This window comes from Ascaphus truei, chromosome 5 (genome assembly GCF_040206685.1).
Source record: "Ascaphus truei isolate aAscTru1 chromosome 5, aAscTru1.hap1, whole genome shotgun sequence".
NCBI classification, from domain to species: domain Eukaryota; kingdom Metazoa; phylum Chordata; class Amphibia; order Anura; family Ascaphidae; genus Ascaphus; species Ascaphus truei.
In genome coordinates this window covers 128,321,081-128,339,194 of record NC_134487.1, presented here as the reverse complement: position 1 = coordinate 128,339,194, position 18,114 = coordinate 128,321,081, and the positions used below count along the sequence as shown (strand labels likewise).

The window sequence follows — 18,114 nt, the reverse complement described above, 5'->3', positions numbered from 1 at the left end:
TTAATTTTTTTTTATCTAGAGAGATTAAGTGAGGTTTTCTTTTTAATGGTGTGGAGAGCTTGTCAGTAAGTGTTTCTCCCCAACCTTCACCTACTGACTCCAAGCTGGAGGCCCAATAAAGACAATTAATGAACAGGATGAATTTGCCTTAGTTCCTGTTCAACACACAAAAGAGGAGTCAGAGGAAATTATACCCACATGTTAAAGCAGCAGTCCAAGCTGCCATTTTTTATTTTATTATTTCTTTTTCCTTTTAATATGTGCATCAATACAAACCACACAATGATAAGTAATTAGCCAAGTTGCCGATCGATCGGCAAAGATTCGGCTCGGGGGTTCACTAAATGGCTGTCAGTGCAGCAGAAGAGGACCAAAGATGCAAAGTTCTGTGGGGAAGTTCATGTGACCAGGCAGTCACTAGATACAATTGGTGCACTGCTAGAGAGAGGGCAGGGCTCAAAAAGGGGTCTGGCAGAGCATGTTACAGAAGAGGAAGGGGGCGTGACTTTGTAAATGGTTGCTATAGAGACACAAATGCTTGTTACATTATAATACATTAAAAATGTAATTCTGAGTTGATTTAAAAAAAAAGCAACAAGTATTTTCTCATAGTACAGAAATTATTTATTAAACAAAAACATGTAGGTTATTGCTTGTCTGCAGCTTTAATATGTTATCTATAGACCTTACTGAATTTTTTGTCATTCCTCCAGATTTTATCCCCTAAACACAGTCACTGGTTAATTTTTTGTCTTTGCAGGGACTGCACTGTAACACGATCTATACTAAGTAGAGCACAGGAGGCTAATGAACTGTGGGTAGAAATGATATGAAATATTACCCTGCAAGATAGGATCTGTTCCAAGACCTCCGAGCATGACGCTGTTAATATTCCACATGCCAGGTACAAAATCTTGCTTCTTGGCTCTAAAATCAGCAATCCTTTTATCCCGTTCTCTATGAAAATAATACATTCAAAAGTGTCATTATTTGCACCTAGCGCACAATAATGTTTTTACAAATAAATAAATACAGCTCTATTATAAACCACCCGCTGAATCTGGCAAATTCATTTGGCAAGGGAAAATACAGAACAGAAAACAGTAAAGACCGTGCAATCTAAAAGCTTTCCTTCGTTCCATTGGAGGTTTTAATGAACAATTTGCAGAAAGTACAAATGTTCTGTACAAACACAACCCTGTGGATGTAAAAGATTTTACTAAGCCTTTCAGCCGCTGCTGTTAAAATTTTCCCATCTGATTAGTAAAGACACAATGGTATAAATAATACTACCATTGGCAGGATACATCAATTTGCCTTTGAAAGCCAAACAGCTAGAATCGAAATCTCTGTAGTCAATAATCCCTGATTTGGTAAAGTTCAAAGTGGAACAGTGACCACTAATAAAGAATGAATCAATATATGGTTTCCTATAGCCCTCAAGTGTCATTCACATAGATCCTTCTGTATTCACTGACAATAGCAAAGCACTATAGATAGTTGGGATTGCAGTAGTGGGTGCAGTTGCTTTGGTGGAGTATGCCACAGTTGCTTTGGTGGAGTATGCCACAGTTGCTTTGGTGGAGTATGCCACAGTTGCTTTGGTGGAGTATGCCACAGTTGCTTTGGTGGCGTATGCCACAGTTGCTTTGGTGGAGTATGCCACAGTTGCTTTGGTGGAGTATGCCACAGTTGCTTTGGTGGAGTATGCCACAGTTGCTTTGGTGGAGTACGCTACAGTTGCTGAAATATACAGCAATGTTTGATCCTACTTCATCTACAATCTATTTTTTTATGCTGACCATGTCTTTCTAATTATGCGTTTCCCAGTTCAGTATATTTCTGGCAACTTGAAGCTTTATGGTTCATTAATAAATATTGCCTTTGCAAATGACTGCAAAATACAGTTACAAGCAAGATTTTCTAAAACTATAAATCTGTAGTATATTGTACATGTAATAATCCATAATAATCCATAATCCGTGTATAGCCTCCATAACCCGTGTATAGCATCCTAACCCATGTATAGCACCTATAACCCGTGTATGGCATCTATAATCCGTGTATAGCATCCATAATCCGTGTATAGCACCTAAAACCCGTGTATAGCACCTATAACCCGTGAATAGCATCCATAATCCGTGTATAGCATCCATAATCCGTGTACAGCATCCATAACCCGTACATAGCATCCATAATCCGTGTATAGCCTCCATAACCCGTGTATAGCATCCTAACCCATGTATAGCACCTATAACCCGTGTATGGCATCTATAATCCGTGTATAGCATCCATAATCCGTGTATAGCACCTATAACCCGTGTATAGCACCTATAACCCGTGTATAGCACCCATAACCCGTGTATAGCATCCATAACCAGTGTATAGCATCCATAACCAGTGTATAGCATCCATAACCAGTGTATAGCATCCATAACCAGTGTATAGCATCCATAACCAGTGTATAGCATCCATAACCAGTGTATAGCATCCATAACCAGTGTATAGCATGACGCAGAAGAGACCCTTCAGGATATTTTGCAGTTTAGGGGGCTGTGTGAAAAAGTATTTCAGCAATAAAACTGGGTCAAACAATATACAATAATACTAAATTTATAAAATAAAACATCTGTTTTTTTTTTTTTTTTTTACATCTGTGTTTAAAAGCATGTCATTTTTTGTAAATCAGTATTACTGACCTGAGGAAGAGAGGAAAACTCTGGAAAACTTGTCTTTTAATATCTACTGTTAGTCCAAATAAAAAGATATCACCTAATACTGAAGTACTCATTTACTCTGCACTATCGCAACTGGACTAACACGGCTATTTCTACTTAATTCAAATAAAACAAAAACCCTGGCTTTATGTGAGATGTTTTCTTTAGAAATATGGTGGTATTTTTGTACCAAGTTTGCAGTTGGGAACTTTGGGGTAGATCCTCAGAAGTGCACTAAATAAGGGAAAATAACGTTACCCAACCTAATTAGGGAACGGACCTTATTTTCCTTCTTGACGGGTATCCTCAAGGCTAATGATATGCAAAAGTAAGGACCAAAGGACCAAAGGACCAAAGGACCAAAGTAACGTTACCTGGATGGAGGGGGATTACCCTAGCCTTGTGCATTGGGAAAGAACGTTATTAGGGAAGGTTAGCAATCTTTTTCCCTTGCACACCCCTGACGGCTGTCCCCCTCTCCTCGCGCCCCCCCTCCTTACCTTGGCTCTGACATCATGAGGTCGGCAACGTGACATTCAATGAAAATGGCAACTTGTTTCCATAGCGGCGTGTCACCAGGAGAATTCTGAACCAAGATAAGAGAGTTACAGAGTCCTTTGCCGCTTCCCCGGCATTTCATTTAAATGCCTTTGGGAAGCGAGCGGGGCCTCTGTAGACCCTGCGCCCCCGCAGAGAATCTCGCGCCCCATTGCCCAGTTGACGGGATCTGTTAGTGTCCTGACCTGGGCAATGCAGGAGAGCTTCGACACCTCTTTCCCAACCACACCCGCCAAACGTTGTAAATATGTTTATATATGTTTTTCGTTGTCTAATGTATATAGTTATGTTTGTTGAATATTATATGTATTTTCCTTTTTCTTTTTAAACACAGTGCCTGATCTGTGTGTACAGCAGGGCCCTGCTTCTCAGCGATCCGCCGATATGGCGATATGGCGATACCGAGAAGGGGGTCGCCATGTCTGTGCATACGCAAAATGGGGAAGTCCGAGGTCACACATGCTCAGAACCAGGGGGGATGCCGAGGTTGCGCATGCGCACGACGGAGGTCACGCATGTGCAGAAGGGGGAATTTCAGGTCTGCGCATGCGCACACACCAAAAATCGCCGGTTCTGCTTTCCGGCGATTTTCGCTTTGCGGTGGGCCCTTAGAACAGACCTGCCGCATGCCCGGGGTCCTCCTGTAATTAACTATTATGTAGGTTACTTCTGTCTCCTTGAAAATCATTTTCTCATATGTAGACTCATTCTGGTAAACTGAAACTTGATACCATAAATTATATACAGTAGTAGGCCAAATAAACATATCTAACATTCATTTTTATCATTAAACAACATATTATAGTTAATCCCTTAAAAAAATTAATTCATATTCATTTGTTGCTGTGTTTCAGCCATTTATATGTTCCACTATGTATCTGATGGTATAAAAGATTATGAAAGGGTTAAATCCTACACTCGGTCCATTAATATGGGTACCACTTAAGACCTTCCCTTTACCCATGTAGGCTATTTGGAGAAATAACGCAATGCTCCTCGGGGTTTTGATGTAAGTGCAGCTTTCAGCAGGTGCTAAATATCATTGCGTTATTAGCATAATGTTAACAGTAACAAGAGGTCTGAGGGTCTCCGTTGGCAGGTAAAGTGCTCAGCACCATATGATTTACATATGAGGAAGCCTAAGGTCCGTTAAAAGGTAAGGAAAATGGCTGAACAACGTAGCGTTGAGCAGCTTTCGGCGTTTGCGTTATGGATATGGTTACATTAAATGAGATAACGTAAAAAAAATTAGCAACCTGAGGATCTACCCCTTTGATACAAAGCCTCCTTAAAATAGCAGCGCAGCTAAGGGTTACTGGTGAGGGTAATCCTATTCAAGAACATGTACAGAGTCAATCCTGTATTCTGGTTTCTCAGCACAGGCTAGGAGGTGGGTGTCAAATACAGACCTTTTCTTCTGCTCCTGGTCCTGCTCCTTGAAACGTACAAGGTTAGCAAGCTCCTCGTCTTCAAAATCGCTGTCATATAAGTGATATACCACCTTCAAGTAGTCTAGGTCCTGAAAAAAGGGGAGAGTCATGTTTGGCGGCGAGTACATATGGTCTCTGTCAATAGGGATTTAACCCCGACACTCCGGACATAGATCCTCTCTCTAGTAGGCTAGATTAGAGGAACCACATTTGCTAATAGTTCACACTGCCCAATGTCCAGATTCCTGCGGTCCCCTCTAACTCTGGGAACGTGCCTTAAACTGAGAAAACAATAACATGTAGTATGGCTGCTTACATGCCAGACTAGCCTGGAGACCTCCCTTGGAGTCCTCCTGGATTTTACAGGATCCTCCTGATGGTAATTGGGGTCTGGGGATAAAAGGATGGGTCCCCACCTTTTACAACAAGGGTGTGGCCAACAGTCTGCCCCCAGTATCTGGGCAGAAGTACCTGTTGCCATTTGCTCACATTACTGAGCATGTCACCTTCTGGCATAGTGCAGAAGTCTCAGGGCCCAGCATGTGCCTAAAAGGGAAAATATAGATACTAAATAGTAGCCACTTCTACTTCCTCACATGCCTAGCCTTGTGAGGGCTGTTTAACCCTGGCACTGCCTGCCAGGGCTGCCAACAAGGGGGGGAGGGGGGTGGGCTGCTGGTGCTGGCGTCCTGGGCCCCGTGGGTCGGGGGGCCCGGCCTCCCTGTGCAGCCGGGCCAGTTAATTTATATATATATATTTTTTAAAATGCTTCACCCGGCATGCCGGGTCTCTCTGACGGCAGCGCCGGAAGTCAGCTGGACTAGGCTACTGTGACCTGCTGCCGGGCTCATGACCAAAATCACACCCCCCCTCCGCATAGCCACCACCCCCGCAGCACCGCCAGCCCCTCCCTCCCTTCCCCCGCAGCACCGGCAGCCACCGGGCCCCTGCCACCATGCCCCCCCCACCGCCCGCAGCCACCGGGCCCCATAGCACCGCCAGCCCCTCCCGCAGCACCTCCACCCCCCCCCACGCAGCAATGCCACCCCCACCCCCCAGCAGCCACCGGTACACCGCCCCTCCCCTTGCAGCCACCGGCACACGGCCTCCTCCCCCCCCTGCAGCCACCAGCGCACCACTGCCCCCCCCTGCAGCCACTGGCACACTGCCCCCCCTGCAGCCACGGCACACTGCCCCTCCCCCCCTGCAGCCACCAGCGCGCCACTGCCCCCCCCCCTGCAGCCACCGGCACACTGCCCCTCCCCCCCCTGCAGCCACCGGCACACTGTCCCCCTGCAGCCACCGGCACACTGCCCCCCCCTGCAGCCACCGGCACACTGCCCCCCCTGCAGCCACCGGCACACTGCCCCTCCCCCCCTGCAGCCACCGGCACACTGCCCCCCCTGCAGCCACGGCACACTGCCCCTCCACCCCTGCAGCCACCGGTCTGACCTGAAATCACCCCCCCAAGGTAAGCCTGATTTTTATATGTATTGGGGGTGTATTTTATATATGTATTGGGGGGTGTTGGGGTCATTTTTATATGTATTGGGGGTTGTTTTTTTAATATGTATTGGGGGGTGGTGTTGGGGTATTTTTTAGATGTATGGGGGAGTAGGGTATATTTTTAAATGTATGGAGGGAGTAGGGTATATTTTTAGATGTATTGGGGGGAGTGGGATATATTTGTATATGTATTCGGGAAGAGTGGGGTATGTTTGTATATGTATTGGGGGGAGTGGGTATTTGTATATGTAATGGGGGGTTGGGGTGTATTTGTATATGTATTGGGGGGGTGGGGTGTATTTTTATATGTATTGGGAGGTGGGGTGTATTTTTATATGAATTGGGGGGTTAAGTAAAAGTTGCACGCTAAAACAAATTTTACGTGGTAGGTGCGCTATGGGTTGGGGGGGGGGGGCTGCTTCTTTCATTTGTTTCCATAATTTCTGTTGGCAGCCCTACTGCCTGCAGCTACCAGGGCTGACATGCAGGGAAGGGGAAATATAGCAAGGGTGCTACATAAAGGAAACAGAAACACACACAACATATTTTGGGAAACCACAAAGAAAGAACAATGTTCGCATCAACGGCTTTTTTGGTATTGTGCTGTGTGTATATGTATGAATGTGTGTGTACATTTTACAATATATATATACCAAAATACCAAACAATACCAAAAAAGCCGTTGATGCGAACATTGTATATATATATATACACATACACACATACATATATACATACATACATACATATAAACACACACATACATACAAATTAACATTGGTTAAAACCTAGTGTGCGTTTTGATTTTTAACTTTGATTGTAAAGTTACATGCTTCTTGATTCTTTTCTGTTTTAACTATTGCCTCCAAAATATTCGCTTTTGATATATTACAAGCTTAGAGCATAAAACATAATCATTGTAGCTACAGTAGGTAATAAAATACATTCTTCAGAAGACAGCATAGTCCAACACAAACTGCTGACCTATTAGCAAGGATAAAGGGGGGTGAGGATAAGGGGGGGGGGGCGTGAGGATAAAGGGGGGGGCGTGAGGATAAAGGGGGGGGGGTGAGGATAAAGGGGGGGGGTGAGGATAAAGACGGGGTGAAGATAAGAGCGGGTGAGCTGCAGCTCACAGTGAGCCACATTGACTAAGCAGCGCTGCTCTGTAAGACACCCTCCCAGCACGGCTTAGTAAATATGGCACTTTGCAACTCTTTCAAGTGAATGGGCTGAAAGGTGTCTTCCGGCACGGAACGTGTCTTACGGGGTAACACCGCTTACCAAACATGGCCCGTAATGGTTGATTCACTTGAACAGGGCTGTATGTTGTCTTCTAGTGCTGGAGGTGCCTTACGGAGGCTTTGAGGACAATCTTCCTATAATATATGAGAATTCATTTACAGAGGAAAAGAGAATCTAATATATTTAAGCTGCAATTAAAAAAAAATATATATATATATATATATATATAGAAATGCCGTACCTGTGTGGACACATATTTCATGTAATCTTCTGTGGTAATTGCCGACTTCCACCAAACCAGCCAAGCGTTACGCACTCTTGTAGTGTACTCGTCATAAACGATGGCTTGTTCTACACTTAAAATACAAAAGGAAAGAGGAGAGTATGATATATTAAATAACACACACCTTATTGGCCTTTCGTTGACCTTTCTTGCCTACTTCAACACGTTAAACTCGAACATATAAGTTTCATTATTTTTTTAGTGACAGAAAAGCCTATATATGTACAACGGAACGGTATCCCGATATCAACATGTTTTGTTGGCTTTGGTTACAATTTATATGGATTTATATTTTTTTTGTTTCCACCAAAAATTAAGGTTTTTATTTTTTAAGGTCATTAAATCCAAGCAACTGTCAAATACATTTACAGTCATTTTACAATAAATGCGAACTTTCTGATGTTTTGTGAGGTACTGTCCTGGTGTAAAAGTGGGCACGTAAGCATTGCTCTAACAACTAAATAGGGACGTCATCAAGCAATTTAGTTTTCACTTTATATTTCTTTACTGATCACACCATTGACATGACTTGTACATGAATGGTTGCAATGAGAAATGGTGCATAGTAATGTTTCCTAGGCAGTGCTAAACAATAAGTCACAATGCAGCCCATCTGCTTATTAAATATGGCTAAAATTATTATTCCCTGTAATAAACACACTGCAATTTGTACCTGTCATACTTGACGCTTGAGGCAAGACAATTCAGGTCTTTGTTAATCACGCGTTGATTTTTTCTCCTGGTCAATGTTGATGAAGATACACATTTAGAGAAATCCACGTTTCTAGCATAAGGCTCATGGACTACATCCTTGAAAATTATGAGCAGACTGTTATTTTTTCACGCAATATTTTTCGGCAACGCTTTCAAGGAGTACAATTAACGGTTTGAAATTATCCACGCACAACATGCTCACACTGTGTAAGCAACATAGTATTATAGTTTAGGGTGAAAAAAACTCATACAGCTCAACCCCGTTATAACGCTGTGCTTGGGGTCCAAAGAATCACATCGCGTTATAAGTGGATCGCATTAGAAATAATGTATAATTGTATGCATTGTACAATAAAGTATTTAAGATACCAATAATCGCGTTGTAAAGTATTCATAAATACGAAAATTGGGAGCCACGCTTGCATCGTGTTATAAGCGGATTCACGTTGTAACAGATCGTGTTATAACGGAGTTGAGCTGTATGTCCCTTAAGTTCAACCGTTGCTAAATTGTAACATGAATATATATATAAATTAGATTAGATAAAATCACACTTTATCAATTATATTCACACTCAGCCATGTACCCCTACTTCACTCCTCTCAAAACGTGGTACTAACCATGTACTTAAAAGCACATAGAATAGCAATTTCTCTCAGACTTGATAAGGAGATGTGTAATAGTATGGCTGTGCAGTTAGTGTATGGGTTAAGGCACTTCTAGTCTAGAACTATCAAGTCATTTCAATTGACAATGACATTTTCTCCCAAATTCTGACTTGTTTGGACCACACAAGTTATGGTGGGAAGAAAAGTAACAAAAACCCTCCACAAAACAGCATACAGCAAATGCAAATATCACTTGTGAGCACATTCACATCTCAAGACAGGTCTGCGGCCCTGACTTTCCCCATTATCTCTTAGCAAAGAGTGCTTCCACTGCAGCCGGGGATTCTGGGAAATGGCATGCAAATGAGCACACTGTCACCTTTTGCTTCAAATCCATTTCAACATGGACATAAGCTTATGCCTGCTGCATTACGCAGATTTTCAGCACAGCCTGGGTTAAAGACGTGCATAGCCAGTAACCCTACTCACACACAGCCGTTGACTTGTTTGACAAACTGGTGTAATGAGTCAATGTGAATGAATAGGTTATAAGACCCATCTTGAGCTTGAATGGAAATGTATTTTACTACGGCACATATGCCTCTGAAACACAGACACAACAACAAATTGAATGAGCAAGAAAAAAAAAATAATGAATGAGTCAAGCAACGTAACATCACATGAATGTGACTGAAAGTGGCGGATTTCCCATTAGACCAAGACCTAGGGCGTAAACATTTTGGGCCGGCAAAGATGTCCACACCCATATACATATGCCGCGCACTTAGGCCTAGCCTGACGGGAAGTCACTTAGGTGTTGTGACCGCCTCCTTACCAGCCGCCCCCCTTCTGAATAGCGGCGTCAAATGACGCCACGGACGTCACAAGCGTAATGTCACATGGCGTCTCGTTACCATGGCAAGGCAATGCCGCTTTACTATGGCGTCACGGTGACGTCCGCTGCGTCATTTGACACTGCGGTTCAGAAGGAGGAAGGGGCGACAGTAGACTAGTGGTATCCAACCATTTTGTGGTTAAGGAATCCTACAATTATATTGTGAAATTCTGCAGAACCCCAACCCTCTCTAATAGCGCGTCTGAGATCAGATGCATTGTTAGGAATCCAATCCCTCTATAATAGCGTGCCTGAGATCAGATGCATTGTACAGTCTTCTGTATTTGGTGCAATTTTCAAATGACCTGAAAATTGCAAGGAACCCTTTAGGGATGCCTGGGGAACCCTGGTTGAAGAACACTGGGCTAGAAGAACTCTAATTCTGCACCAATTCGCACTGGAGTCTCCTAAATAACTAGGGCAACTGGAAAATGACTCTATAAAACAGTATTTCTTTAAATAGTGTCACTATGGAAATCAATGTAAGTGACATAGATTTGATTTTAACATGCATTGTAAATTTGGTGTGTTACAGAAAGGTTATTTTCTTTTTATTTGCCATTGTTTCGTCTTTATTTGGTATTTTTTCTGATAGCTCATGTCTGATCATAGAATAATAGAATAAAAAGTGATGTTTGTAGCATTGTGACAAAGGTTAATATACTTGTATTGAGAACTATGTATAGATGTTCTGAAACGAGATTCAAAAAGGTACAAAATATTATTGTGTTCCTATTTGTTATGAAATAATATGTTCTGTTGGAATGGTAACCTTGGATTGTTTTGAATAATGTATGTGAAAATGTCAGCTTTGTTGTAAAAACATTATAATGTTATTTTGGAACCTTGACGGGTTTGTGAGAACCTTGTAATGTTTTGGTCTAGATCTGCTGAGAAGAGTGATAAGGTGGGTACGGTGCACACATGTGCTGCCATCTTGGGCTGGCAGAGATATCTTATTTCAGTTCCATGTATGGCTGTCACAGTCCAAGGGCCTCAAATAGGTGAGATTTGGGGCTTCGGATGAGCAATTAACATTTTGAGGCAGCTGATTTGGGGGATGACGTAGTCTCTCTTAAAGTAGTGGAGCTCACCTCGAGTAAGAGTTGACAAACCTATTCAAGTTCTTTTTTATATACAGATCATAACTTGTGTGGTTGATAAGCAACTAGAACACTTAGCAATGTCGTGTTGGATGTGTATATGTTATTCATTATATAATACTCATTTACACTTCATTTAGTCCAGTTGGCCTATGATGCTTTAGGAGGAGTTGGGTATCTCCAATATTGACATGGACACATATGCTCTCTAATTAAGATGGGGTTGGGGTTAACCTCTCCTTGGGTCTAGAGCCTGGTTAAGATGTTTGGACAAAATATCCTACTCCAACTTAAGTTAAGTAAATTTAAATGCACATGAATTGGTTACTATTAAAAACCTGGCACCGCTAGTGATAATGTAAAAGGATGTACCTGCTCAAACTTTAGGTGATCATTGGAAAGATTCTTAACGAGTTCTGTACAAACTTCTTTCAGATCATGTCCAACAAAAATATTTCTATCCAATCTTTTCACAGTATCAAATTCAATCTGAAACAGTAACAAAAACTTTAAAATGTATATTGCTATATAATTAGATAATGTAACCATGAACAACAATGAATATACGGTCTTTAATTCCATTATTTGTTACAACGGTGTCTAATTAGGCTTCTTTCTTATCCCCTCTTGCTTTGCATATTGTACATGGTATTGTATAATGTAGAATAACACAGTCCATATAATATGGTCCATATATGAAACCTGAAAAATTGCAATGCTTATTATGCCGGTGATAGAATACATTGTTACATATTTATAAGATAAACAAAGTTAAAAAAGTTATTTATTCAGTGAAATTATCCCTGGGCCAATCCACTCAATGGCATTGCCCTCTTAACAGGTTGGGAGCATATAGGTCAACCCAACTAATTATTTGCCTGACATGAACCAGTTGCCTCATGCTTAATTGACTGAAAGGAAAACATACTGTATCAAGTAATCTCTGTGGATCATTCTGAAAAAGTTTTGAAATATAAAATCATGAGTCTCCAATTCATAATGTATCCCTTGTGTGTAATATCATTAAGCATGTCACAAACAGTTCAGTATAGCCTGTATGAGAGGATATATGCATAGGATAATTGTATGCATTTTATATACTGTAGCACTTTACATTTGTGATATCATGTGTCATTTAATGATAAACAGAATCTGGGGATGTTCTCCTCTACTGAATGTTCTATGCACCAACATCGCCACACTCAGGTATTACCTGAAACTGCAGCTGGTGGAAACCATTCTAGTTCTGTCTACAGCAGCGGCGTCCAATAGGAATTCAAAGCTCCTCACACTAGTGGTTGTCTTTCCATATTCAACACATTATAAAATGCAAAACTTTATTAAATATTACAGGCTAAAGCAGTAAAATTCCGGGCATTATTGAAATCCCTGCTCTCTAATTGGTTAAAATTCCAGGCATTATCCAATCAGTAATGACCGGAATTTTTGGCAGCATGCCAAGTTTTTATTTCTAGCCAATCACCTTTTCCTTTGTCAGACCAGCTCTGAGACAGGACAGGGGATTGGTCAGGAGGCTGCAGACAGGCAGTGACTACACTCCTGCCGTGCACAGAGCTCCACACCAGACACAGGGAGAGGAGAGAGAGTGTATTTGTAGCTGCAACGCAAGTGTCTGTCTGCAGAGTTTGTTTGTAGCTGCAGTTTCTGTCTATATTGTGTGTGTGTGTGTAGAGCTGCAGTGTGTGTGTGTGTGTGTGTGTGTGTGTGTAGCGATGCACTGTTTGTGTGTGTGTAGAGCTGCACTGTGTGTGTGTGTAGAGCTGCAGTGTGTGCGTGTGTGTGTGCGTGTGTGTGTGAAGCTGTTGTGTGTTTGTGTGTGTCTGTACACAGAGGGGGCGGCAGTGTGTGGATATAGATAGCTGCAGTGTCATTGTATATAGAGGTGCTTTTTATGTATTTACCATTTTATTTTAATAAAAAAACCTATAAAACTATACAAAAGTTTCTTATTTATGAAAAAAGCCTAAATTTAGCCTATAATAGTAATAATCCCCTCAGAACAGGGCATTACTGGCTAATAATGCCCTTGCTGTGTTCAAGTCCCTCGGCTTTGCCTCGGGCCTTCAACTCTTCCAGCCAGGGCATTATTGACCAATAATGCCCTGTTCTTTGGGGATTATTACTTAAATATAAAAGTTATATTATGTAACATTGCCAAGCAAATAATGATTATCTATGTATGAATTGAAGGAAGTAGTTAGGAAAATAAATACCTTCTGGCCTTTGAATTTGCACGAAAATGTGAGCTGATGTAATAATCACAGGCACAAGTGCGGCAACACGACTTGTTGCTCGTAGCCGCTAACAACTGATCGTGTCGCAACTTGTGTCAGTGCCAATAGCGTTGCCCCAGCCACATCGATGAGCGTGCTAATCATCTGGAGCCCGTGTAACGAATTTGAAGAATTATTATTTCTGATGCGTTAGGTGTGAATGCATTCGCCACAACAAAAAGTGTCCTAGTCACCACATGTGGAGAGTGGAGAAAGCATAGGGGACCACTGATCTACTGAGAGCAGGGCGCTTCCGTGGGGCATTTGCAGCCACATTCACAAGTTTGTTATTATTAGGACTAAGCCCCAAATTAATGCATTGCCTAAAAACAGCTATTTACCCCTTTCACTGCCAGGCGTATTGCAGTATACTGCTGGCCGGTCTGGCAGCAAATGCGATGAATATGGTAATCTGCTATACATATAATTCTTACTTCTGATGAGAAATCGTTGTATAAGGGGGGATATTTTGAAATTTGCATAAGATCTGTGAAAATCCTGTCAGATGTCCGAACATCAGCGCTCCTCACTAATGGTTTGTTGGGGATCCTGAGATCAATGGAATACGCCTGCGGGTGAAGACATGTTTCTATGGTCTGTGTTTCTTTCAATGGCCCATGCATGTCATTTGAGTCCTGAAAATAAAGACACATATCTCGTGAAGCTGGGACAGCTTATGACACCGGATACCACATTACTAATGAATATGAACAAATTAGTGACAAACCACTGTGATGACTTTTGCATTCATAAACAAGATAAACGCATTCATTTTCCAAAGTCAAATTGAGCCATGCTTTAAAACCCATGAGACAAAAACAAAAGAGGTGACAACTGTATAAACCAATATAGCAGTTCTTCTCCAAAATGATGAAATTGAGTCATTTTATTTGTTTGCAGCACGTGTTTCCCGATAAAAACTACTCCTATAAGTATTTTACAACAAGAAAATCCAATAAGAAAAATCACTCATCGGGAACCCTTTAGCACAGGGACGGCCAACTCCAGTCCTCAATGGCCACCAAGAGGTTTTCAGGATATCCCTGCTTCAGCACAGGTGGCACAATCAGTGGCTCAGTCTTCGAAGCCTCTGCTGAAGCAGGGATATCCTGAAAACCTGACCTGTTGGTGGCCCTTGAGGACTGGCGTTGACCACCCGTGCTCAAGCACACTGCCAGGTGATTAACCACTGAAAACATGTATCCGGCCCCTAAACCCGACAGGCCTCACCAACAACAAGGCTGCCCTATATGTGGGGCTCCATCACTGAAAACATGTATCCGGCCCATACACCCGACAGGCCCACGCAACAACAAGGCTGCCCTATATGTGGGGCTCCATCACTGAAAACATGTATCCGGCTCATACACCCGACAGGCCTCACCAACAACAAGGCTGCCCTATATGTGGGGCTCCATCACTGAAAACATGTATCCGGCCCATACACCAGACAGGCCCACGCAACAACAAGGCTGCCCTATATGTGGGGCTCCATCACTGAAAACATGTATCCGGCCCATACACCCGACAGGCCTCACCAACAACAAGGCTGTCCTATATGTGGGACTCCATCACTGAAAACATGTATCCGGCCCATACACCCGACAGGCCTCACCAACAACAAGGCTGCCCTATATGTGGGGCTCCTTCACTGAAAACATGTATCCGGCCCATACACCCGACAGGCCCACGCAACAACAAGGCTGTCCTATATGTGGGGCTCCTTCACTGAAAACATGTATCCGGCCCATACACCCGACAGGCCCACGCAACAACAAGGCTGTCCTATATGTGGGGCTCCATCACTGAAAACATGTATCCGGCCCCTAAACCCGACAGGCCCACGCAACAACAAGGCTGCCCTATATGTGGGGCTCCTTCACTGAAAACATGTATCCGGCCCATACACCCGACAGGCCTCACCAACAACAAGGCTGCCCTATATGTGGGGCTCCTTCACTGAAAACATGTATCCGGCCCATACACCCGACAGGCCTACGCAACAACAAGGCTGCCCTATATGTCGGGCTCCTTCACTGAAAACATGTATCCGGCCCATACACCCGACAGGCCTACGCAACAACAAGGCTGCCCTATATGTCGGGCTCCTTCACTGAAAACATGTATCCGGCCCATACACCCGACAGGCCTCACCAACAACAAGGCTGCCCTATATGTCGGGCTCCTTCACTGAAAACATGTATCCGGCCCATACACCCGACAGGCCCACGCAACAACAAGGCTGTCCTATATGTGGGGCTCCATCACTGAAAACATGTATCCGGCCCATACACCCGACAGGCCTCACCAACAACAAGGCTGCCCTATATGTGGGGCTCCATCACTGAAAACATGTATCCGGCCCATACACCCGACAGGCCTCACCAACAACAAGGCTGTCCTATATGTGGGGCTCCATCACTGAAAACATGTATCCGGCCCATACACCCGACAGGCCCACGCAACAACAAGGCTGTCCTATATGTGGGGCTCCTTCACTGAAAAAACCCATGTGCACCTTTTAAAAAAATGAAAGAACAGGAAAATAGCAGTTGTAACTAAAACAATATTTTATCTCAGATTATTGCACAATCCTTTTCATTTATGTTTATCCAGAGCAGTTGATCATAAAAGCCTCTACAAACAACTCTGAGGTTCATAGTACTGTACACTGTATTTTCTGTTCCAAGAAACGGTATCATATTCCCTAACTTGCTATTTTTATTTCCCTCAGTTATATTTTTCCAATGAAGACGGACCAACACACTGATCTATATTCTATGTGCATCAGAAAGTCAATGTAATGACAAATATTCCTTCCTGCCTGGTTTACAATTATAGTTAATCAGAAAGGATGCAGAATCAAGCCTGCATCTTATTAGTGATGTGTATACACACTTCAGCATTGTAACTTGTTTCAAAGTTGACTCATCCGTAATGTTCGACGTTATTTCTGCAGGGGTTCATTATTTGGATATCATTCAGTAATGACAGAACAGTAGCATTTCCTTTCTCAATGAATACATTCAATCCAAAAAGCCTTGAGTGGGATATATAACAGATAGATCACAGGCTCTTGATTGGCAACATATTTTATGGAGTAACCAAGATGACAAAATAATGTTGGGATGAACTGATGAACTACAGCATCAAAATGAGGAATAATTCTATATATTGATCGGTATTTTCTATCTGAATCCGAAACACGCACATTGAAGTACATAAATATGTAAGAGCACAATATCTGTGTATTACAAAAGTCTGCCATGCCGAGGACGGTCAAACCAAATAACTTGCGTTATAAAAATATTAGGATTCCAAAAAAGATAAACTGTGTTGAAAAAAAAAAAAAAAAAAAGTTAACAAAAGTTTTTAAATAATTTAAAGATTAACAAAAAAATAAATGTCAATGGCATAGTTATTGGATTGATATAACACATACATGAGACAGATGTGCATTACCTGCAGCAACGATTCCAGTTTCTGCAGTTTGGCTGCGTTTACTCTCCCGTGGGTTAGTGCGGTTATTAACGGAGGAATCTCTTCATCTGAACTCAGATTGTTTCCTTGTAAACGCTGCAAAGTGGAATCTTGCATCAACCTTTAAAACATCAGCAGCACACCATTTTAGTTAAACATGTACTATTATTAAAAAATACAGTTCAATAGGTGATCACTTTTACTCTATTTCCCACATGGGGACACCCAGTGGTGAGGAAAAAAAAAAAATCTTGAACTGGGGTAGATTTAGGCTGGGGCCATGGTGCCTCTGCCCGCATGGAGGCTGGGAAGTGACCCGCGTGCTTTCCCTGGCCATGATGGATGGGCCGTGGAGGGCGTGCCTAGGGGTGTCACGGAGCTGGTCCGCCCTCATTGGGCGAATCGCTCACGCGACTGGCCTCTCGCGCCAAGAAATCAGTTTCAACTGATTTCTTGAGCAACGCGAGCCCCCTCCCCCTCCCTCCCGTATCCACGCGCACGCCGCATGGACGCGATCACTGCCTTAGGGCAATCTGATCGGTCAACGCACGGTCTGCAAGCACCATGGCCCCAGCCTTAGGCTGAGTCCCCGCTGGTCGCTGACCGCGCTCATGCTTGAGTGGTGACGTCACCAACTCTTCAAGCATGAGCGTTCTGCAGCATTTTTAGAGCAGGAGAGGGGGGCGTGGCTATGAAGGGAGGGGGCGTGCCATTGGCTGGATCAGGGCTGTGTGTGTTTCCATTCTCTCCTTCCCCCCTTCCAAAAATGGCAATTAATTGTGCAAGAAAAATAAAATAAATACAAATTATTCAAAGAAAAATAAAAAACCTCTCTCCGGTCCCCCCCCTTCCACCTCTGTCCGGTCCCCCCTCACCCCCTTCCACCTCTCTCCACTGCCTATTCTGCCTCTCTCTCCCCATTGGTCAGAGCAAGGTCATGTGACCCTGCTCGCCGCTCCAAAGAGTAAGGCTTGTAATATAGTGCGCGCTGGTGCATGTGCGCGCACGGCATTGCGCGTTTCGTTTGTACAGGGTAAGCAGTGATGCGCACGGCTAGGGGCTGTGGCTATGACATCACAGCACTAGGCCGAGCTGTCATTGCTTCATAGCGTCACGTGGCTCCAAGGCAAATATACAACTCTCTTGTATTTTCTCTGGTCTGCTGCGCCACTGCTCACGGCTGTGCGCACGCACATCCCAAGTATACAAACATCTGGCTAACACAGCCAATTATAATTGATGCATGCGCACGCACTATATTACAGCCCAAACTCTTGTCTC

General features: G+C 43.2%; 1 protein-coding gene across 9 annotated transcripts in view; it reads right to left on the bottom strand.

Moving 5' to 3' along the window:
- CCDC87 (coiled-coil domain containing 87) overlaps positions 1-18,114 on the bottom strand; it is a 54,091-nt gene that overhangs the window by 12,412 nt on the left and 23,565 nt on the right. For all 9 annotated transcript variants that reach the window (XM_075600697.1, XM_075600698.1, XM_075600705.1 and 6 more), the window contains 7 exons: positions 16,816-16,954; positions 13,788-13,988; positions 11,432-11,548; positions 8,413-8,549; positions 7,698-7,812; positions 4,685-4,794; positions 842-957 (listed from right to left, as the gene is read on the bottom strand). In XM_075600697.1, the coding sequence (XP_075456812.1) occupies positions 842-957; positions 4,685-4,794; positions 7,698-7,812; positions 8,413-8,549; positions 11,432-11,548; positions 13,788-13,988; positions 16,816-16,954 (935 nt within the window). The remainder of the gene's footprint in view (positions 1-841; positions 958-4,684; positions 4,795-7,697; positions 7,813-8,412; positions 8,550-11,431; positions 11,549-13,787; positions 13,989-16,815; positions 16,955-18,114) is intronic.